At 39.0% G+C, this 24,141-nt stretch overlaps 1 protein-coding gene across 1 annotated transcript; it reads right to left on the bottom strand.

The window, feature by feature from the left end:
• Positions 1 to 5,775: 5,775 nt before the first annotated feature.
• LOC306844057 (apolipoprotein B-100-like) lies at positions 5,776 to 22,931 on the bottom strand. The gene is made up of 26 exons (XM_079375907.1): positions 22,827 to 22,931; positions 22,513 to 22,551; positions 21,237 to 21,349; positions 20,991 to 21,136; positions 20,615 to 20,759; positions 19,931 to 20,083; positions 16,966 to 17,090; positions 16,780 to 16,865; positions 16,160 to 16,610; positions 15,707 to 15,824; positions 15,480 to 15,626; positions 15,141 to 15,352; positions 14,799 to 15,027; positions 14,440 to 14,619; positions 14,126 to 14,329; positions 13,766 to 13,930; positions 13,426 to 13,631; positions 13,117 to 13,290; positions 12,900 to 13,030; positions 12,575 to 12,776; positions 12,318 to 12,490; positions 12,001 to 12,176; positions 11,799 to 11,914; positions 11,343 to 11,716; positions 6,810 to 11,221; positions 5,776 to 6,674 (listed from the first exon to the last, which is right to left on the bottom strand). Exons 1-26 carry the CDS (start codon positions 22,879 to 22,881, stop codon positions 5,979 to 5,981), a joined length of 9,228 nt encoding a protein of 3,075 aa, XP_079232033.1. The 5' UTR covers positions 22,882 to 22,931; the 3' UTR covers positions 5,776 to 5,978.
• Positions 22,932 to 24,141: the final 1,210 nt, after the last annotated feature.

Below are 24,141 nucleotides of genomic sequence, written 5' to 3'. Positions count from 1 at the left end.
GGAGTAAATATATTTATATGGCTTTTTAAAAAGGCCAGGTAGCCAGTGTTTTATATACGATTGGCCAATCAGCGTGCACTCGCGCGACTGGTAGTTCCTGTAGAACTATTTTAGACTGAAGTAGGAGCGAATTTAGTTCCCCCAAATGGAGTTATTACAACTTACAGTAGTTCCTGTGGTGCGAACATGCCAAAAAGCGGGAATTTCTGCCAATAGTTCTAGGAAATATGAAAAGGTTCCTCCTGTGCAAAAGCCAACCTGGTATCATAAAAATACGTACCTCTGTTCACTTTCTGTGCAACATCATTTTACGTACCTTACTGCACCAGTTTCAAAGAGAAATGTCCACTGAGTGGTGCTAAAACACAGGTTAAATACGTGAACCCTGGCACGTTTTTATTATGTTCATAGGTACATATTGCTGTGTTTTTATTACGTTGCACGCAAGCACCATTTTGAGTTCAGTTCCCGGATTTACCGCTCATCAGTCACCACTCAATGTTGAGAGAACCTACTAGAACAAAGCCCTCCAATGTTAAAAGAACACTTTCCAGTAAGTTTCAAAAATCTCTCCCCTCTTCATTTCGATTAGTTTTCTTGTATTTTCGACACATATTCCTGTCATGGGCACTGCAAACACTGACTCAATCGTCTCAAGCGCCATTCCAGCTGTTTCCAGTTCACACTCACTACATTCACTGGTCCAGTTTTAAATGAACACACTCCAGACAGTTTCAAAGTTGTCCCTCCTCTGCGCTTCCATTAGTTTTCTACACACGTTCCCATCTTAAGCACCACAGACACTGATTTCGTCGCTCACAGAACCACTCACGTTTTGAACTCGCATGACTTGCTGCATGCTCTCTTTCACATTCTCCATGTTTCTAACACAGCACTAGGCACGTTTCCATTACCCTTCAAATTGTACAAATTGAAATAGCGTATTGAAAATACGCTTAATGGAAACGCGCCAATTCGCAATACATTTTTATCGACATTTAGAAAATATCGCCAAAGTTTTGCGCAAATCTGTAATGGAAACGCGCCTACTGTTAGGTTACTTATTACTGATATCAACCCAAATTGAGTCAAATCAAGTCAGCCTTCTAACCCAACTGTCTCAACCGAGCGTTTGGATTGAAACAATTACCAGCATGTTTTATATGTGTATTTCCTACCATAAATATAAAATAAATATCAAAGCTTAATTTCTGATTTGTAATATGCATTGCCAAGAACTTAATTTGGACAATTTTAAAGGCGATTTTCCCAATATTTAGTTTTTTTTTGGCACCCTCAGATTCCAGATGTTCAAACAGTTGTATTTCGGCCAAATATTATTTCATCGTAACAAACCATACATAAATAGAAAACTTAATTATTCCATTTTTGGATGATATCTAAAACTCAATTTTTTTTAAAAATTGCCCTTATGACAGATTTTGTGGTAAAGGGTAACATACGGTGAATTAACCATCATCAGGCAACAAACTTCATCTGATCATAACTTCAACTTTGATATAACAAATGTGTTTTAGAAGCACAGTCATTCTTAATGATAAAAAGTCACGTGTTAAGAGCCTAGCTAAAGCATATGCTTATCTCCACAACGGTGACTACAAACTTTTTTAATTTCATTAAAACATCTAAAACATCTAAACCTCAGTTAATTCTCAATAAGAAATTTTTAATTAAAGAAATATAGTCAGACTAATTTGTAATAAGTGAAGATGCTGAGATCTAGAGTGATCTATTTGTGTTTAATGTTCTGCTGGGATTTAAGGGTTTCTGTTGTCTGTTTTGTGGGTTACCATTGTGCTGAAAAGTAGAGTATGTGCTTCAATCCAGACGAAGACCAGGAAATGTTGCTGTTATGCCGCATGTTGCTTTAATAGTAACTGTGTAGTTGCTGATGCAGTGACAGTTGTAAGATACATGTGCGCTGTTGTTAGTTTTAATGTTTTACAGAGAGTGTGTCTACATGTGTGGCATATGTTGTTTACATGTGATATTCTCCAACATGGTGCTAGGATGACATGGAGACAAAATGTTGAATAAAGTCATTATTTTTATTTTCTTTGCGCACAAAAAGTTTTTCATAGCTTCATAAAGTTGCGGTTGAATAACTGATGTCATATGGATTATTTTGTCCTTAAATTACTGTCCTTATTACATTTCCAGACCTTGATTGTGTTAGGATCCTTACTGCCTATGGGAAGATCAGAGAGCCCTCAGAATTAATCAAAACATCTTAATTTGTGTTCCGAAGATGAACAAAGGTCTTACAGATTTGGAACGTGAAGGTGAGTAATTAATGACAGAATTTTAATTTTTGGGTGAACTATCCCTTTAACCCTGTTTTCTTCAATATCCCTGTTTTTACTATCACAGCCACGAGGGGTGTCCCTGAGTTTTTTGTCTTCCCTATAATGACCAGTGGTGTGAAGTAACGAATTACAAATACTCACGTTACAGTAATTAAGTAGTTTTTATCAGTAATTTTACTTTTTTGAGTAGTTTAAAAATTGTGGACTTTTACTTTTACTTGAGTACATTTTAAGTGATGTATCGGTACTTTTACTCCGCTATTTTCATCCGTTTGTGGTCATTACATGCTTATTTTAATTTTATTTTTATCCATTAATATGATTGGATAGGGAGATAGTGTCTCGTGACTTTCGTCAAATCAAATTGTGCATAGAAAACTTTAACCGCCAACTGCTGACTATCATGGCTGCTGGAAGTGCATTCCTCAAGCATCAATGCAGTCACATCTTCCTCTAAAATGTTAAGGTAAATTTTGGATTTCTGCTTACTAAATGATTTGTATATATGCTTGCCTATCTACACGACCTGAAATTTGGTGTGAGCTTGCGGGTATTGCGTACAGTGTTAACTCCCGCAAGTGCCACGTTCAGTAAATTCCCACTCACTTAAGAGCCGCGCGATTTGCGCTGCTTCGTCTCTTTCACGCGCGTTCAGCTGCAGTCACTTGGATAAGTTTTTGCTTGTTGAACTTGTTGACTTTTGATGAGTTTGAGCGTGTGATGCGCGCTGTGAAAAAGTGTGTTGGAAACACTGTAAAACGATTTGCAATATTGTACTCACATTGAGGACCAATATGCACCCTATTAATGACCTGTGGCATTAATACTAATAATCTAATAATCTGTGTCAGCGCGTGATGTAATAAAACTGCAGCTCATTAATAAACTTTTTTAATTTCTTTTTTTTTAATCCATTTTATTCAATCCGCCTTCATTTAGCATGTGCACTCGCGCATAAACAAATTTCAAGTTCAACACTTTGTTGCATTCAGTTGTGGATGCTGCTGATTCACCGAGACCACCGCGTGCGTTTGTGTTTTCTTTTGAAAAAGTTTCCCCAGAAATACGTTATTTAATGCATTTTTCCTTACAAATTGTTTTATCGACATAACAATTCGAGTAATGTATATGTACATGTAATGTACATGATGCCATCCTTCTAGAACGATGTGCATTTGTTAAAATTGTAACATAAATTATCAAGTTTAGTTTTTCTTGTTTCTTTATTGCAAAACGCTAAAACTGGCTCCGTTTTGGAGAGAAATGGGCTCTCATTTTAACCCATATCATGGTATGTGATGCTGAACTATGAGTTTCTAATGGTGTTTGTATTTGCACTGTTCTAAACATTAATATTTTATGTACAACAACAGCATGCTCTCAGTGGCCTTACACATGATTTTAAATCTATTTTTCAAACTTTATGATTTAAATGGGGATAATTGTACTGAGAATAACTTTCATCTTTTCTTCAACTGAATACTGTTTCCGTGCTTTAAAGAGTTGGCAGTCAAAATCAATCAAAACTGCTGGATTATAGATATTCTTCATTCTTTATGACAAACAAGATAATGTGAATTCCAAAATGTACAACGTTTTTTAAAGGTGACCCTGGACCACAAAACCATAAGTGTCAATTTTTCAAAACTGAGATCTATACATCATCTACACAACGCTGAGTAAATAAGCTTTCCATTGATGTATGGTTTGTTATGATAGGACAATATTTGGCTGAGATACAACTATTTGAAAATCTGGAATCTGAGGGAGCAAAAAAATCTAAATATTGAGAAAATCTCCTTTAAAGTTGTCCAAATGAAGCTCTTAGCAATGCATATTACTAATCAAAAATTAAGTTTTAATATATTTACAGTAGAAAATTGACAAAATATCTTCATGGAACATGATCTTTACTTAATATCCTAATGATTTTTGGCATAAAAGAAGAATCAAATTTTGACCCATACAATGTATTTTTGGCTATTGCTACAAATATACCTCAGCGACTTAAGACTGGTTTTGTGCTCCAGGGTCACACATGTATAAATTGCAGTGTAGAGCAGTTATTATGAGGGGGTAGAATCCACAGCTCAGTACTCAGTACTCAATACTCATGAGTACTTTTAAATAGGCTACTCTTTTACTCTTACTCAAGTAGTTTTGTGGACAAGTACTTTTACTCTACTCAAACTACATTTTTTGGAAGGTAATGGTACTTCTACTTGAGTATATATTTTCAGTACTCTTTCCACCACTGATAATGACTAAGGAGTCACAACCTGTCACAGCTCCACCAGCCATCCATCATGGCGGTCTCTATGTCCACTAAGAAGAGATCACGTGGAAGAAGTCTCCAGGACCTCTTCCACATCATGATCCTGGCCTGCTTTCCATCTCCCAGTGCTCTCCATTGCCACCACCCCCCTACACTTCCTTGTTCTTTTAGTTTTATGTGTATGTGTGCTTTTGGCTTAGGTGGAGGCTATGTAACAATGTTCCTGCCCCTAGTTCTTGTTTTGTATATGGACGTTTAGTTTGTAATGTTATTATTTTTCTTGTTCCCATTTGTATTTTTCCCCTGACCATTATAACCCATTTCTTATCTTGATTAGTCCTTGAGTTTTTAAGCCTTTGTTTGTGTGTGTGTGTGTGTGTGTGTGGTTTATGAGGACACAAATTTGTATAATGGCATGGGTATGACAGAGGTATTACAATATGAAGGTGGTTTATGAGGACACTGCCTATGTCCCCGTAATTTAAAAGGCTTAAAAAACATACTAAATGGTGTTTTTTTTTTTTTTATCTAAAAATGCACAAAGTCTCCTGTGAGGGCTAAGTTTAGGTGTAGGGTTGGTGTAGGGCAATAGCACACACAGTTTGTTCAGTATAAAAACCATTACGCCTATGGAGAGTCCCCATAAACCACAAAAACCAACGTGTGTGTGTGTGTGCGCGCGCGCGTGTGTGTGTGTCTTGCATGTTCCCTTATTAATATTGCTATTTAATTAAAGGCGATTTCATCCTGCTGTCCTTTGTGTTTCAGTTCACCCCAAGTTGGCTCTTAAGAGAAGAGTAAGGGTATAAAGATACTGAGAGACAAAATTGTATTTGTATTTTCTTTTCTGTAAGTTTATGTTTGTATCTGCAATGTTGAAATTCACTTTTTTCATTTTCATTCCTAAATTAAACCATTAACTGTAAACACATCTGTTTTTACTTGATTACTTAAATTGAACAATTAATTCATATTTTATTGGTATTACTTGTATTATTTCTTTATCAGATTGAGTTTATGGCCACCCTATGACCCATATAAAATGATTATGTTAATATCAAAGATTTGATAAAGAAAACAATAACTGTATATAAATATATATATATAAAATGCAAGTGTCTAAAGTATAAGCAGAGATATATAGCTGGTTATATACAACAATTAGCACCTTATGCAGTAAAAATGTTTTTTTTATTGGTACTTTACTGTCATTGCATATTAAATACAACAAGATAGATCGTAACATTCAGCATTTTCTTTAAAGAACACTATTCTAAATTAGTTACTTACAAAACAAAAAGAGGGAACCACAGCAGCTTGGGCAAATATTTTGTGGGCATAACACTAATAATCTTGATCATTTCTCTTGGCAAAGTTTAGCTACTTAGTGTCTTGGTACAAGGATGTGAAATCATTCTACTGAAGAAATCCCTTATGAATGGAATAGGAATGTCAATATTCAATTCTGTGTCATTCAGTCTCACATAGGGCTGAATATTCTTGGCATCCTTGAGGGTCTCAATAATTTGGTTCATGAGAACTTCCAGACGGGTCATAGTAGATTCAATCCAAGCCTGGATGTCTTCAATCAGCTGCTCAAGGGTCATCTCAGCAAAAATATCCTTGGCCTTGGCTTCAACAGTTTTATAATTGTCTTCAATAATTTTCCTAGTCTTCTCAGCCTGCTCAGCTATTTCATTCAGGATGTTGGAGTTGACAGCATCAGAGAAAACTTTACTGATCCAGGATGAAAGCTTGCCCAGATCTTGAAATTTGCTAGAGCTAATTAGCTCATCTGCTTTCTCCACAATTAATTTCAGGATTTCAGGCAGTTCTTTCAGACAGTGATCAATGGTACTTTCTAGCTTCTCGTAATTATTGCTGATGTCATTGTAAAGTGCAGTGATGAAATATGTTACCGTGTCTTTCAAACCCTTTAATGAAGCAACTTTCTTCTTCAGCCACAAAAGAATTTGACCAGGGATCTCCTTGTTCCACTGTGTCTGAAGGCTCAGTCTGTTTGGGTCCTTTATTGCAATGTCAACCTTTAGAATGTCCATGTAATCCTCAGACTGTAATAAAAAATAGATAATGTTACTATCATGTCTACTTATATGCTGAACATTCAAAGTATTAATATATTAATTGATATGTAAAATACGCTAAATGTGTAATAAATAAATTGTAATATTTTTTTTTATTCTTACTGAGATTGCACCAAAAAGTCTTCCTGTGTGGTGGGATAAGCTCTTGCTCTGCAGCTGTAGACCAAGGAGTCCAGCAGATGGGGATGATACAGAAACAGTAAGACCTTCTTCTGTATTTCCAGTTAAATTGTGGTAAAGCATAAATATCACATCTGGAAGATTTACTTTGGCAACATTTGAAATAACAGCCTTTGAGACTTCTGTGTTGGACACAAGAACTCCATTATAGTTGTTCTCAAAATATTTATGCTCCACAATTAGATTGGTAAACAATTTCATCCCTGAATTCATGTTGAAAGTGGTTTTGCCATTGGTTTTGCCATTGAGTAAACCAAACTCAGAGCTAACCTGAGTTTCAAACTGGGCAGAAATTTCATCCTGATTAAGGATCTCAGCCTTGGTATTCATAATAATCATAGCTGTTTTCACAGAGAAGTCATAGGTCAGGTCTCCCATGACAGGGATCATAATTGATTCCTTAATTTTGGGAAGAGTGATCTTGGCAAAATAAGGACAATCATATGTATCGGATGTGGTTTTGGCAGTTGCGAAAATGGGTATTTTAATTTTCCTAATAATAGAATTGAGGACTGGTTGCATGTTGAACATCTCAGGGTTCTTCACATACTTAAACTTTGCATCCATATCAAAGGTCTGCTGAGGTGTGATCAAGATTTTGTTAAGGCCTGTGTCCTCCCATAAAGAAAATTTCTCTACATACGGTGTTCCTTTGTTAATAAATGGGACAGTCAATTTAGGAATGTTAATTGGCAAGGTCAGCACATTAAAGTCAGCCTCACCATTGACTGATGTAGAGAACTGAATTTCCTTCTCACCATTAGCCATACTAATGTAATGAGAATACTTATACTGATTGAATCTAGCAAGACTGGTCCAGCTGGCCTGCTGCACAGAGGGATTCAGAGTTAAAGCCACATCATTCTGCAAATCAACTTTACTGGACAACCTAAATGGAAGCATTACTTTAGTGTTTTTCTTGTTTTTGGTGTCAAAGATAATTTCAAAAGGCACAGCCTTGAAGTTAACTGAGTTGGCAATGGTTCCTTCAACTTTGCCAATCAGTTCAGCATCATGAGACCCACTCAGCTCAACCATGGGTTCCTTCAAACGAATCTGCCCTTTCACTGCTGCAATACTTCTCTTGATGAAAGGAGTTTCTGTTTCTGAATGCGCATTAAACTTGATCTGAGTCAAACCTCTAGTCTCAGCATCAACTTTCTGCTTCATCTTGAGAAGACTGCTGTCAGTGTCACCATCAAAAGTCAGTTTTATGGACTCCACGCTCATCAGAATCTCCAAGTTACTGTTATGGGTTCCTTCATCAGAATAATCAAAGAAAGACAATTTTCCTTTGCCATTATTTCCAAGGGTGAGGGTGATTATGCCAGATTTCAGCTGAGCAGCAGCTTTTTGTGTCATTGTGGCTTCACTGAAGATGTTGGCCACTGGCATGTTCACACTGTGGATGTAAGAGGTCTCCAAAGTACCTGAGAAGCCATTCTCTGTGCTCAGAAATGCATTGTTCACTAAGTCAGCACTGTATGGTTCTGTCGTTGCCTTAGCTGTGGTCTTGGAAGATACTTGGGCATTAGGGCCATTGATGGACATGAATCCCTCATGATCAAAAGAGAAAGCCATGTGATTTGCTTTCACTGTCTCAGTCAGGGACAACTCTTTCATTCTGGGGATGCTAAGGTGAGCAATGGCATCAAAGGTGTACGCCAAGAGATCAATAGGAGTCTGGAACTGAGAATTCAGGTTAGCAGTAAATTTGTCTGTTGAGTTATTAAGTTCAGCACTGCTCTTCAGAGTGTGCTCTGAGGATTTGATTTCAATCTCACCATGCAGCATTCCAAAGCAGGGGACCCTAATGAGGTCAGTGAGCATCTGCTTTACTTCATCAGCCAAGGTGTTAAAATCATAAGCCATCATTTCATTGACTTTGGTATTTAGTAGTTTTGTCAGCTCATTCATTTGTTCAAAGATTCTATCAAATACTGGTTTTATGTCAAGAGAGTTTAGGTAACTTGCAGCGGATTGCATAGTTTCCCTTAGTTCATATTGTTTCATTAAATCCACAGCATCATCAATGATTTTCTCAACCACTGCCTCAATCTCATATTCTGCCAAAACCTCATCAATTTTGTTGAGAATTTCATTTATCTTGGTGATAATGCGAGTTTGTTGGCCCAAATTGTCAATCAAGTCCCTGATGGGTTGTAGGGTTTTGCCCATTTCCATTACTACAACTTTCATATCAGAGCCAAAACGTCTCACATCATCCAAGAACATGTCCACATCAAAATTTACAATTACCTGTGAAAGTTCATTTCCTTTGCTTTTAAAAGTGTCTGTAATGCCATATTTAGTATCAATGCCATTAAGCAGGTCAAAGCTACGATCTTTCATGGTGAGCATTGCAATTTTGACTTCTTCTATGTAAAAAGGCAGCTTATCAATGAAAGGCAGGTAAATAAAATGACTATCACTGTTCTTCTCATATTTCAGAGCACTTGTGATGCCAAATTCTTGATTGTCATTGGCTTTGTTCAAGAGGTTTGTGGACACAGTGCCTTTGAGTGCCATACCCATGTTATTTGGAGTGTTGAAGATTTCCAGGGAGTGGTCAAAGGCATGGTGATTCAGCATAGACTCTATATCTAAGTTAAACTTTTGCTGCTGAGGCGTGATAGCACTGGTTATTTTATGCTGGAAGTTAGTTTTAATGGAGTTTCCATTGTTCAGCTGGTGAGAAGTTGAGGCCTTCCATTCATGCTTGTATGAGTAAGACATAGGTTCAGCTTGAAGAAGCAGCATGCTTTTCACCTGGCCACTGTGTTTTCCATAGATGTTAAGTGCTCCATCAGAGTTGAAGGAGCTCTCAACATTCACACTGAAAGGTTCTGCTTTAGTTAGGATGTTGCTTTCCAGTTGTAGAGAGGGAGAGTTGAAGTGCACCTCATTGCTGAACTTTGTGGAAAACCCAATGATCTCAAACTCAGAGCTTTGAGTCATTTGACTGCCCAAGAGTTTTCCATTGGTGCTGCACTTTGCAGTAGCTGTCTGATCAACATATGTGATCTCATATGTGTGTCTCAGTTCCTCTTCACCAAATATTCCCTTCAGAGTTCCAGTAACTTCCATCTTGTAGGGCTCTGCCTTCATCTGGGCCTCGTTGTTGAAGAGGATACCAATTACTTTCAGATCATTTTCAGCCTTTAAAGATGCTGTAAATTCATGTATGTCCACTGCAATGTCATGTTTGTAGAAGTTGTTCTCATTCAGGAAGCTGTTGGATTTAGAACTCATGGCCAAAGATTTGAGGGTAACTATCAGTGAGTTTGTGTTTTCTATTTTAATCTCTTGAAGTGATGCAATCAAGTTGTTGTAGAGGTTAAGACCATCTTCATTCAGCTTGAGAGTGATCATGTTTCTGGCGTTGGCATTGAAAATGTCACCATTGTACATGCTCTTTAGGTATACTTCTGAACTTGCAAGTCTTCCTTCAACTTTAAGTTCAGCACTGTTCTCATAGACTGTTCCCTTGCTGGAGACAGACACTGTAGCACCTGTAGTTGTAATTACACCATGGAGAATGTTTTCAAAGTTCACAGAGCTGATCTGAGCACTGGTGGTACAGCTAGAGGTCAGGCCATCTTTGGTGAATGACAGTGTGCCTTTGTTAGAGGCATGGATGGCAGCGAAGTTGATCGTGGCATCACTATTGAGCTCCAGTCCCTGGTTGCTTAGGGAGCCAGTAAGCTGGGAGAAAGCTCGGTTTGTGTTGTCATCAGCCTGGGACTCAATCCTGACAGTGACCTCCTTCATAGTTGCAGAGAAATCTACCTGGTTTTGAAGCTTGGTCTCATAAACTCTGGTGACAGAATCAGACTTAATGGTAAACTTAGCTTCCTTGAGTTCAATGTTGAACTTGGTGGTGTGGTGGTCTTGGTCGTTCTCTATGTCAGTGTTCAACTCGAATGAAAGTTCTCCACTGGCTGCTGTAGCTTTCATCTTGTTTAGTATTTTGAAATTGGGACAGTTTAAACTGAAAGTGGATCCAGCTCTTGCCTCTCTGGATTTGGGTTGAAGTAAAAAGGTTTGAGTGGCAGTAGTTCTAGCAGATATTGATCCCACTTTTAGTGATCCATCTAAACTGCCATCCCCTGTGATTTCAGAAGAACCCGATACCTGGGCTGTGTATACCAGTGACATCTGCATACCCAGAGGGCTGAAGGCCTCAATCTTGTAATTTCCTGTTGCTTTCACTTCATCTGTGATTTTGGCTGTTTCCATTAAACTGAAACGTGCGTCTATGAGCTTATGTTTCAGGGAGGAATTTATGTCGAACTTCGCAATGTCCTCTGTAATGTCAGCAACTTGTGCAGATCCTGCATGTAATAAACATGGTTAATTAATACTAGAAATGACAAAAAAAATTCCCACCCAAAGACCCATATCAATTAATAAAACTAAAATCATGTATCATGTATACTGCATGCGTATGTTTACCTTCCACAGTAAAAGCAAGAAGTTCCACAGGACTGTTTGCTACAACTTTGTAGCTTGTAATGTAGCTGGGCTCATTGACAGTGTTGTTGCCACCAGAGAAAACTGCCTCTATATCATAAAAGTTAGTGTTCACTTTTGCTGATATCTCTACCATTCCTAGAAGAGGCATTGAGAGGTCATAGCTAGAAGGAATGGAGAAGGTCGGTAGATTGAACCTTTTAGAGGGCAGCATTACACTAATTTGTGGCATAACTAGTTCTGGGGTGGCCATGGTGGGAGGGATTCTCAGGTCCTCAGATGTTTTTCCACCAAGAGGCAAAGGAATGGTGAAGGTGACATGATCTTTGTTGAATCTGTATTTGAAAATGCTCTCTCTGCAAACAAAATAAAATTTGTTTGAAGTTTAATGGAAAAGCACATTTGTAGTTGGATTTAACACATTAACATTAATCTTACGTGTTCATGAACATCCTCTCAGGCAAAGATGGAATAACCAGTTCTGGAATGCTTTCTCTTAGTGTCTGAAGGTAGGGCACATCAGAAGCAATCTTGTCCATCCAAATGAGGTAAGCCTATCATATCAATAAACCTATTGTTTATGGTCCAAATATTTTTCATGTCTATAGTAAAAACTGTTGTAAATTTTATGCAATTATACCTCCCAGAGTTTTGCGTAAATGTGCCGGAGTTTCATGTCAGTCTTTACAACTTTATGTTCCATGATGTTATCAAAGGCCTGATATAGGCGACTCTGAAGATGTGCTGTGTTAGGCATCAGCTTCTGGATCTCTGAGTCTATGTCAGACTTCATCTCAATCTTCATCTCATCTTTAGCTGTTTTAAAAGCAAATTATATCACTTGTTATATTTGACATAAGACCCAAAATAATTATTTACTTATTTAAAACTGACTTCTATAAATAAAGATTTTAAAATAAAAAATGTGAAAACAGTGACAGGAAAAGTATCCAATACCATATTGTAAGGTAATCTTCTGCACAGAGTTGGTCTCTGGGAGCTTGATGTTACTCTTGAGTTCCAGAGTCAAATCTTCAGCACAGTTCATGGTAGCAGTAAGAGTGGCCTCAGTGTTAAGTGAGGGCATAATCAACTGAGTTTCCAGCAAGCCATCTTTCATGGCCTCAAGCCTGTTGTTAGCAGAAACATGTCTTTAGATGAAGGAACTTGCCCATTGGCAAGTGTTTCAAAAACATATTTACATCTCTACTTACTTTGCACGACCAATGAGCGAAAACTGGTTAATATTTTTGTTGGAGATATCAATGGTGAACTTCTTTCCTTTAGCAAGGCTGCCAGTGACACCAACTTTGATTCCGGCCTCAATATCATAGTCAGGAATTTCAATGCTGGTCATTAGAATATTCTTGTTCCTGTTGTACTTAATAGTGGCAGTTGCCTCTGTGGCCTTAGTACCTTATGGTGAAAAGAGGAAAAAAGTAATCCTTAAAACCCACCGCATCAAACACTGTAGGAATGTTTTTATATTATAACTAGAATGGTCATAATTTCAAATTCACTATTGTTAAGTATACATACCTTCTGCTTTCAAAATCATTTTCAGAGAATCAACCTTCTGGCGGCCTTCCTTGCCCTCGTTCAAGAGTTCATAGGCGAAGGCTGCAGTGTACTCAGTGATGTCACCGGTGGGTTGGATACCCAAAACAAAACTGTGGGCACATAATAATTAAGGTACAACACATAGAAAAAAATATTTAGTGTTTTTTTTTATTATTATTATTTGACAGTTTCTTACCTGGACTTTCCATTGAGAGGAAAGTATGGAGAATTTCTCTCAGCTTTAGAGTTGAGTATGGTGGTGCAGTAATTGATTCCAGAAATAAGGGGGCTGCAGTTCATTATGGCAGTTCTGTCGCCTGTCTCAGGAACAATTGTGACCGGTGTTTTGGACACCATTACTAACTTGTTGCTGTTTGTGAAAAATAACGAAATGTTTCCCATTTTTACCAAATTTGTTGAAAGCTGATGCAATTTCTTTATGTACATTTTTTATGTAACATTACAAAAGCATGTTACTTTATGTAACATATAGAACAAAAGATACCTGACTCTGAAGAGTTCGATAGTGTTCTTGGGTGGCAGGATTGAAAGCTTTATTTGGCCATCACCCCTAGCGATCTTGGCATTGAAAGAGCTCTCATGAAACATATTAGTGTGCATTTCCACAGCAGAGACAACAAATTTGGGGATGTGGACTCCCATATGGGTAACAAATTCTACTGCCATGGATGGTGAAAAAGACAGTTCACCCTGTGAAAAGAAATAAGGATACATTAGTAATAAAAATGACAATAAAAAGATGAAATGAAAATAATTTGTCATACAATTTTTTTGTACATAATCTGGATACTGAACAAAAAGCAATCAAGGGCCATATTTAATACCCTGCCAGGTTCCATACGCAGACCACCCTCAACACCAGGTGCAAAGGTCCCAGACAAAGCAAACTTAAGGGGAAATCCAGAGGCAGTTGGAAGGGAGAACTCATTATCCATAAAGATGTAGTGAGCAAAGATGTTCTGATCTCCAGACATCAAGACCTTTGTAATCTATTGAAACAGGAATATGTAAAATTTTGCATTTATAGTGCCTCAAAAACAACTATTCTTGTCAGATAGAAAATATTGAGCTAGCAAAAACAGATAGCAAAAAATACTGTATAAATTAACCCAGTGTCGTCTGATATACGATAGAGCTAATATAGATATGTTTTATGTAAAATGCAGTATATTGTATGTACATACCCAAGCAGGTAAGTACTTGAAGGCCTGAATGTATGTGGCCATCCTGTCAACAACAGCTGACAGGTCATCGGTGCTCTTGATGTATCCCAACTCATTCCCCATGATCCTTAAGTAAGCAATAGCCTCTGGGGAGTCCTGGTTGTATAGATCCTTTGCAAGCTTGTTGAAGTTCCGCACTATTTCCCTAATAATATTCTCAGGAACCTGTCAAAGAGAAGATTCTGATATTATCTAGCCTTGGATACATGCATGAAAAATTTAATCCTATGAATAATCACATTGCTATGTTTGGAATAAGCTATGGATATCAGTACCTGTCTTTTAGTTTTTTCTGTTCTCAGGGGTTCAACCCATTCTTGCAGAACTTCATTGATTTTGTTTGGCATTTTGTCTCCAGCCCAGTACATTGCCTTGGAAATCGAATCAGGGAAGAAGCCATTGCTTCCAAAGAGAGTCTCAACAGTTGGCTCAAATCCTTTGCCCTCCATGCCAAACTTAGTGACCACAAAATAAATAAACAAATCAATAAATTCTAAAAGTCATAGTCAAATCAAATGCAATAAAGTCCATAAAAATCAAGGGAAAGTACAAGCAATAAGTAATAATTGAATCATATAACAACTGAGTTTTACAACTAATTAAATACAAGTACATAACACATTAAGATTCCTACCTCAATGAAGTCAAGGTTGTAACCAAAGGCTTTCAGGGTTGTCTCAAGCATAACCTCTCTGGGCAACTGGCTGCTGGGATCAAAAATGATGCTTCCTTGCATATTGGAGCCCATGACATCCTTGCCTGGCATAAATACATCCATCTTATAGTTACGAGAGAGCTGAGTGTAGTTTGAGTGGGTAAGCACCTCATCATCCTGCATGACCTTGACTATTGTTTTGCCCAATCTTGGAAGAAAAAAGTTAGTATTTATAGTGTTATTGTAGCTAAATAAATGGTAGACAGCAGATGATGTGTTTTACAAACAGTCTAGAGAGAACTGACAAATTGAGTAACATACTCTTTCATTTCAGGATCCCTGGAATGAATAATGTTGTAGACATGAGAAGCCACAAAAGACTTGACTTGCACATTCTGGTCCTGGGTAAGGATCTTCCTCACAACCTCCAGGTCACTTGCCTCCGGCTTTTTCATCAAGATAAGATATGCAGCAAGTCTCTTTTGAACAGCACCTTTGGCATAAAGGGCCACTCTCTGAATGTTGGAACGGACCTGAACATTTAAAAAAAAGAGAGATTGGAGTGTGAAATTGGTTTTCTTAGTAGGATAATTCCATACATAAGACACTCATTTGATTCTGAATAAATACAAATTGTTCAACAAAACTTGCAACACTTACATCAGGAGTCACAGACATTCGTCTGAAAGCCTGGATGGCAGACATCTGGACTGACAGGGTGGTGGCAGGCTGTCTCATACACTTAAGCAGAGTGGTCTTTATGTTGGAATCAGCTGCTTCCATAGCCTCGCCCATGTTTCCAATCACCTAACCAGGGAAGATAATTATAAAATAAGTTGTTTTCCCAGTGTGAAAATATCTAAAAATGTAGATGCTAAAACACACACCCTTAAGGTCAAGTAGGTCAGATCTTTCTCGCCAGCACAGTCAGCACCAAGAATGGAGGTAATGAAGTTAGACACCTCAAGAATCTCAGAGGTGAGCTGACCCTCAGCTTGGAAGTGCCTGAAGAGATATATTATTATTGTTCAGCTACAGTAGAAATATACTGACAAATACTTTAGCTAAAGGAAGATAGCATAGCTGATCACCAGCATATGTTGTGCTTTGGATTACAGTGTGCGGATGTCTTACAAAGCACAGTTACTTTGGTGGACCAGCTTCACTAGAAAGACCATACAAATCACTGTCTTCACCAACCATGTTTTGCATGCTGTCAGCACTTAATCAATATGAACCAGTTTAGATGAGCAAAAAAATTCAAGCTATTCTATGCTGTTCTTTTCAGAGGGGAATTGAAAGGACTTAAGCAGTCTAGAAATGGAGAAGAATTTGCGTACCTCCTTACAACATTGCTGAGAGCATACATTATTGGCTTGCTCTTTTTGGTCTGCGCAATCTCCAGTATGTCTTTCACCAAGAGGCCAGTAGGTCTGAGCATCATTCCTAGAGCATAGACAGCAGCATCTATCTCAATGGCATCAGCGTCAAAGTTCTTCAGAATACTGAACATGGCACTGCCACACTCTGGGGTGCCACACTGAATCAGGGCCTGCCAAGTCAAAAACTTGTCATCATCCGCCATCTGAATGATGTTCTGCTGCAGAACCTCATGCTCAAGTCCACGGAGTTCAGACACCAAACTCTGGAAAGTGCTGGCCCTCAGCTGCCGATCTGGTTTTTCGTTCATGGATTTCAGCTCCCTGAAGATGAACAGCAGAGCCTCAGAGGTCTGGGCTGGGGCTTTATCCTCCATTGCCTCTAGAGCCAAGTGTTTGGGGTGAATAGAACCTGTATTTTGGAGAGCGGGATGATATGTGAGTGAAAGGCTACATAGTCACAACCAAGGAAAACATGAAGTCAGCATATTCCCAACAGTTATATCATTTTTATCCAGACAAATCAAATCCAAAGTTCTCAAATCTATTTGAGATATGACGGTGAAACTGAGAACACTCACGATTATCAAAAACTCTGTCATTAATCTTGCTGGTTCCCTCAAGAGTTAGGATTTGTTTAACAAGAGAAGAGATACCATACGTATTTCTGCAAAGAAAATGAAATACATATGAATTAGAATATGAAGATTCATTTATGCACACATATCATATGGAAATGCAAGTGATATGATGTCAGTGTCACTCACTGGTAAGATAAAGGAAGGAATATGTGCTTCTCCATGCACGTGGCAGAGGTCATGTGCTTCTTCTGGCTGTCGAACTTATAGTTGCAGGTCTGGGTACTGCCAATCAGCTTGGACAGAGGGTATTGCTGTTGACAAATAAATATATATTTAAATACATTATTGTCACGGTTAGTAGCATCCAGGCAGGCAAGAAGGCGCGGGGTTCACTCATAACCGGAGGTTTAATAATACAAATCAAAACACTAATACAAAAGGCACAGAATAACTAGACATAATCCACTCAACCTAACTTTAAGACACGACAATCTAGACAAGGGAACTCAAGACTTATAAAGACCAGGGAACACAAGAGCAAACGAGATAATTAACACAGAACAGGTGACAGGACTAAATGATGATTACTAATTAACTAAATCAGAACAGGAACTACCAAATAAGGTCAAAACAGAACTGAACAGGAACAGACATGTTACAGTATCTCCCCCTCCCGGAAGGTGCGTCCCGCACCGTAACAGTAACATCGGGGAGGGGGGGGGTGGGCGTCCTGCGCTGGAGCAGGACCAGGATACGACAGGGAAGCCTCCAGGGCGGATCTGAAGATTCGGGAGACCATGGCGGATCTGGAGACTCGGGAGGCCATGGTGGATCTGGAGCCTCGGGAGGCCATGGCCGATCTGGAGAGTCGGGAGGCCATGGCCGATCTGGAGACACGGGAGGCCATGGCGGATCAGGAGATTCGGGAGGCCATGGCGGGACTGGGTCCTCGGACGGCCATGGCGGATCGGGGTCCTCGGACGGCCATGGCGGATCGGGGTCCTCGGACGGCCATGGCGGATCGGGGTCCTCGGACGGCCATGGCGGATCGGGGTCCTCGGGAGGCCATGATGGATCTGGGTCCTTGGACGACCATGGCGGATCGGGGTCCTCAGGCGGCCTTGGCGGATCTGGGTCCTTTGTGGCCTTGGCCTTTGGCCTGGCCACACAAACTGAGGCTATATGGCCCCCCCCCCAAAATTTCTTTGGGAAAGTTCCCCTCAGGCGGCCATATTGGAGGAGAGGGCTCTTGGGGGTGCTCTGGAGGAGCGGGCACTTGAGGGCGCTCTGGAGGAGCGGTTACTTGAGGGCGCTCTGGAGGAGCGGAGCTGGACGGAACCAGCGGAGACGAAGGAGAGCTGGACGGGACCAGCGGAGACGAAGGAGAGCTGGACGGGACCAGCGGAGACGAAGGAGAGCTGGACGGGACCAGCGGAGACGAAGGAGAGCTGGACGGGACCAGCGTAGACGAAGGAGAGCTGGACGGGACCAGCGTAGATGCAGGAGGGCGCTCTTGCAGCGCGGACACTTGAGGGCGCTCTTGCAGCGCGGACACTTGAGGGCGCTCTTGCAGCGCGGACACTTGAGGGCGCTCTTGCAGCGCGGACACTTGAGGGCGCACAGGAGGCGCGAAGCTGGATAGAACCAGCGGAGACGAAGGAGAGCTGGACGGGACCAGCGGGAACTCAGGTGGGCTGGACGGGGCCAGCGGGAACTCAGGTGGGCTGGACGGGGCCAGCGGGAACTCAGGTGGGCTGGACGGGGCCAGCGGGAACTCAGGTGGGCTGGACGGGACCCTCTTTCGAGGTGCAGGGATAGGAGGACACAGACGAGGAGCAGGCACTGGATGGCACTGGCGAGGAGCAGGCATCAGAGTGCGCTTGCGAGGAGCAGGCACTGGAGGGCACTGATGAGAAGACATTGGAGAAAGAACGGGAGCCGAGAACTCCGGGGGAAGAGCCTCATCCATTAGCCCCCTGTCCTGAATCTGAGGCGTGGGCGGCGGAATTTTTCTCACCGCTGCTGGCGCAACGTTCATCGCCCTTTTCGGCGGTTTCCTCCTCGCCGCGGGCGGAACATTCATCGCCGTGCACGGCGGGATGCTCTTCGTCACGAACGGCGCAACGTACATCGCCCTTTGCGGCAGGATCCTCTTCGCCGCGGGCGGTGGACCTTTATGGTTGGGCAGGCGGGAGGAGTCGTTGGAGAGGTATGTGGAGGATCCTGGCGTGGGAAGAGCTGGGGAGACGCGGTGCGTTTCTGCTGGAGCGGGATGACGAGTTTGGGGAATTTCCTCGACTTCTTCGTCGATTCCATTAAGACAGAAAATTAAATTAATAAGCTCGATCAGGGGAAAACTACCTTTGGGAAGCTCGCAGCGAATGATCTCGTCATCCAACCCCAGCAGGAAATGTGCACCTAGAGCTGCGTCGCGCCAGCTCACCTGGTTGGCGAGCTCGAGGAAAACCTCCACATATCGCTCCAACTTCAGGCCGCCCTGCCGCAACCCATAAAGCGCGACTTCAGCCGGAGTCATTTCGACGATCTGTTTAATCTTCTGTGTCGGTCGTGTCTTCTGTCACGGTTAGTAGCATCCAGGCAGGCAAGAAGGCGCGGGGTTCACTCATAACCGGAGGTTTAATAATACAAATCAAAACACTAATACAAAAGGCACAGAATAACTAGACATAATCCACTCAACCTAACTTTAAGACACGACAATCTAGACAAGGGAACTCAAGACTTATAAAGACCAGGGAACACAAGAGCAAACGAGATAATTAACACAGAACAGGTGACAGGACTAAATGATGATTACTAATTAACTAAATCAGAACAGGAACTACCAAATAAGGTCAAAACAGAACTGAACAGGAACAGACATGTTACAATTATCTGTTTCTTGAAAATTATTTTTTCACCTGTAGTTGGCTCAGTCTGTATGGTATCATGCTTTTGTCAGTATTGGTTAGCGTTTACTTAATCATTACCTGTTTATTTAAACATACGGTAATTAGTAAATTGGATGATGATTAATGGAAAATAATTTAATTTAATTTTAAAGTAAAAATAATCTAAGAAGCAATTATTTCAAGGTTCAACCATCAGAGTTTATGATATATTCAAAAAACGAAAAAAGTGATTGTCTCACCAAACCAGTGATGATTGCAAGAGGACTGGTGTGGCTTCTTTGGGTTTTGAAAGTATCACATCCTGACAGGTCCCTAGTGAGGGTGACATCAGTGGCAATATCTTCCTTGCTGTTGACCTTGACATCAGTGGCACAGATTCCATGGACAGTAACCTAGATTAAATAGGTTGTATATTAAATAGGTTGTATATTACTTTATAGTATATTACTATAAAGTAATATACAGTAATGGTGTGATGATTGGAGCTCTGTTGGAGCAAGGATATTTTGGATATTGATATTATTTTGTAATTGTAATTACAATCATTGCTTTGTAATAATAATAATACTACTACTAAGCAAAAATGCAAAAGCTGGCCTCAATATCTTTCAATAAATCCTGAGATTACTGAAATAATTATTTCAAACCTATCTTGAGGTTTATGAGGATGTAGAGGCAATATCATGAATATCATGAAATAGTCTCCTATCAGTTGACTACCTGGGTCAAGATTAACTTGCAACTTCATTGGAATTTATTATTCCAGATAAGAAGATTAAGATCTTATCTGCTTAGTTGTTAAATTGGTGTCCATAATAGCGTTGCTTAAATTAATTTAATCTAACAAGTTCAACATACAATAAAAGGCAATTCATATCTTTACAGATTAAGGCCTTAAGGAAGAAGAAAACATGTTTATGTACCATGTCTTTGCTCTCCTCTTTCTCCATGACAGGGACAATCAGAGCAGAGATGATACCCCTCTTGAAGTTCAGAATGTTGGTTTCATCTCCCTCAGGATAGAGTGTCACACCTGTCTCACCGTCCACTACAAACTTCAGTACATTCCTGTGAGAAGAGAAGGAGTAGCTGTAGAATCACTTGTTGAAAAGTTTCTGATCGATTTTAAAATCAGTTTATTATAAACTGGAAACCAGTCTTGCAGCGTATAGTTTATGAGGTAGTTTTTATTTTCCTTTGGCTGTTGGTATATTTTAGCAATACTGGCTGTGCTCATTTTGAATATTTGCAGGCCTAACATTATTTGATCCAATTTCTCTAAAGGGAAGGGAAACATACTTTTCTATGCCTGCTTGAAATGCTTGGGCCTCAGCAGCAGGTGCATAGATAGGGGCCCCATTTGCATCCATTCTGACCACCTCAGTTAGGGAGCACTCACTGGTACGGAGCTCAAAGCTACATGCCACAGGCACATCAATTTCGACCTATGGAAAGAAGGGTGTTAATAACTTAGTTAATGACTGAGCAAAACAACAGGAAAGGCATATTGAGAAACTGAATTGTTACATGATTTTTCAAATGTACCTTGCAGGAGATTTTGGGACCATTCGTGAGAGGGGAGGTCCCAGTAACCATATTCTGGATCTCAGCTTCATACCGATATGTATATTTTTTGTAGATCTTAAATCTTTTAGATACTGTAAATGAAATAAACACTAGGTCAATTCAAAAATAAAATTTTCAAAAGAATAACTACACATGAAAAAAAAACATTTTCACAGTACATTTATTTTTCAGTGAATTTCGTATTGTCCAATAAAAAATATTTCGACAGAAATGTAGGACATACCATATATAGGATTATAGAATATATCCTATATATATATATATATATATATATATACACACATATATATATATATATATATATATATACATATATACATTCTGAATACACATTTTTTCTTTTGACACTGGTAGACCTTCCCACTCATTTTCTTAAAGGTAAATTTTTTAGGTAAGTTGAACAAAATGTCCTTTTGTTGTTTACATATTATTAGTTTACATATTATTTCAGGAACACAAGACAAATAAAATAATTTAAACATGTTCTTGCAGTGCAGTATTATATATAACATTATTAATATTACTTTGCTTAAATTTCATTACATTGAATGTGACCATGGACCACAAAACCAGTCATATTTGTTTTAATTGAGATTTATACATAATCTGAAAGCAGAATAAATAAGCTTTCCATTGATGTATGGTTTGTTAGGATATGATCATATTTGGCCGAGATACAACTATTTGAAAATCTGTGATCTGAGGGAGCAAAAAAATCTAAATACCAAATGAAGTTCTTAGCAATGCATATTACTAATCAAAAAATATGTTTTAATATATTTACGGTAGGAAATTTACAAAATATTTTCATGGAACATGATCTTTACTTAATATCCTAATGATTTTTGGCATAAAAGAAAAATCGATAATTTTGACCCATACAATGTATTTATTGGCTATTGCTACAAATATACAGCGACTTAAGACTGGTTTTGTGGCCCAGGGTCACATATTATTTTATCTAATCAAGACCAGCAATAAGAAATCTGGACTCTGACATCCTGACTCAAGCACTGTCTGTTGTAGATAAAGAGTACATGGCCATGTTAGAATGATGATGTCATTTATTGAGGGTTCAAAGTAAGTGACAACAACAATAGGTACAGTGAGTCCAATAGGTAAAAGATAAGGATAAATTAAATTGATACTTTAACATGCATGAGTCCTAGACACCTTGAATACAAATAACATTTCATTAACGGATAAGAAGTAAAAAAAGAAGAAAAATACTTACAGTGACATTCTGGATGAGAATTTGACTCAGTTTCTTGCTCTAGTGAGAAAGTCATTATGCAGGTATGATTAGGAAAAATATGTAAACAAAACAAAATATGCATATTTAAAGGTAAATTAAAGATTCATTTAAAAAAAATTAAAAAATAGATGAATTTAACCTTTCACACAACTTAATAGCCTTTACAGAATATGAAATGCTAAAAATAGAATATAGGATACATAGGATTAAGCAAAATTAAATATTTTCAGTGCATGAAATGCATTAATGAAGTAACATTAATACACCAGAATGCAAAGGAACATTATACTCACGAGCTGTAGCATAAGTGCCAAGTAGCAGCAATAGGCATAGCTTCATATTCCCCATGCTGGGTCAGAAGAAGCTCAGAAGCCCAGTGACTACAGCGAGTCTTTCACTGAATGGAGACTGGCGGTGATCATCTGGCTTGCATCTTTTATACTCTGATCTATTCAGTTCACTTAGGGGGTTAAACAATGGTTGCAACAGGTCCAAAGTTCCATCAGCCAGTGTGGCAGGCCAAAGGCAAAAGCTGTTTCATAAACACCACCCAAGACTTGCATGTCAGCAATGGAACTGATGGAACTCATTGATTGCATTTGCCAACAGTAACCGCAGGTTTTAGACTACCTTGATTGATTTTCTTTTCTTTCATTTGAAATCTTACATAGGACAAATGTTGTTTTTGGGGAGAAAGACCAAACTAGTACCACAATGTTCAATGTAATGTTAAGTAAAAATTGTAAAATGTAAAATTGTAATAAATGAGCTAAAGGGTATTGAAGCACCTTTAATATATTTGGCTGTCATTATATTCTTAATATTACTTACAGTTAAAACATACTAAAATATTTCGGAGTGGGCAATTAATTTTCCCAAGGGGCCACACGAGAAACTTGGGCAGTTACAGAGGGCTGAACCAATACACTTAACTCAGTTCTCCCCAATATATTTTATATCTCTCTATAAATGGAACATTACAATCATACAACGAAAATGTGGAGCACACAATTATACCACTAGCTAATGAACATTAACAAAACAGTTTTGAAACTGTGCTTTTTTTTTTTGCAATGTTTCAAAAACTACCATCACAACTTTGAAAAAAAAATCAAGTATTTCAAAGATTATGAGACATGTCATTCGCAGTCAAAACCTGAAACACACATTCTCATAGAATGTAGCCTATTCATTACCAATAGCTATATTGAACCATCTCTTTATATTCTTCTAAACTGCTGAAAATAGAGTCCAGACATCAGTAAAGTATCAGTCTATAAACGATGAGGAAAATAGGATACACATGCGTTACAGACGTGACAAAAATAAGACCCGAGTTTTTGGGAGATAACGTAGGCCTATTTGTAGACTTTCTGTGATTTATACTGCACAGCTCAGAAGCAATATCTGTCGGATGGAAAGGGTTTGCTATTCACAACATAAAATATAGCCTACATAGGCTATTTTTTTATTTAAATAAATTTGTTTTTGTGTTTCAGAGGAAAAATCAATGTTACGGACATGACAGTTTTAAAAGTGGAATTTACACGTAGCTAAAATGCTTTAAAAAACTTTAACAGAGACATCTAGCTGGTAGGCTTAATAGGG

Source organism: Barbus barbus (genome assembly GCF_936440315.1).
Source record: "Barbus barbus genome assembly, chromosome: 24".
NCBI classification, from domain to species: Eukaryota; Metazoa; Chordata; class Actinopteri; order Cypriniformes; family Cyprinidae; genus Barbus; species Barbus barbus.
This window is presented reverse-complemented; position numbering and strand designations above follow the sequence as displayed.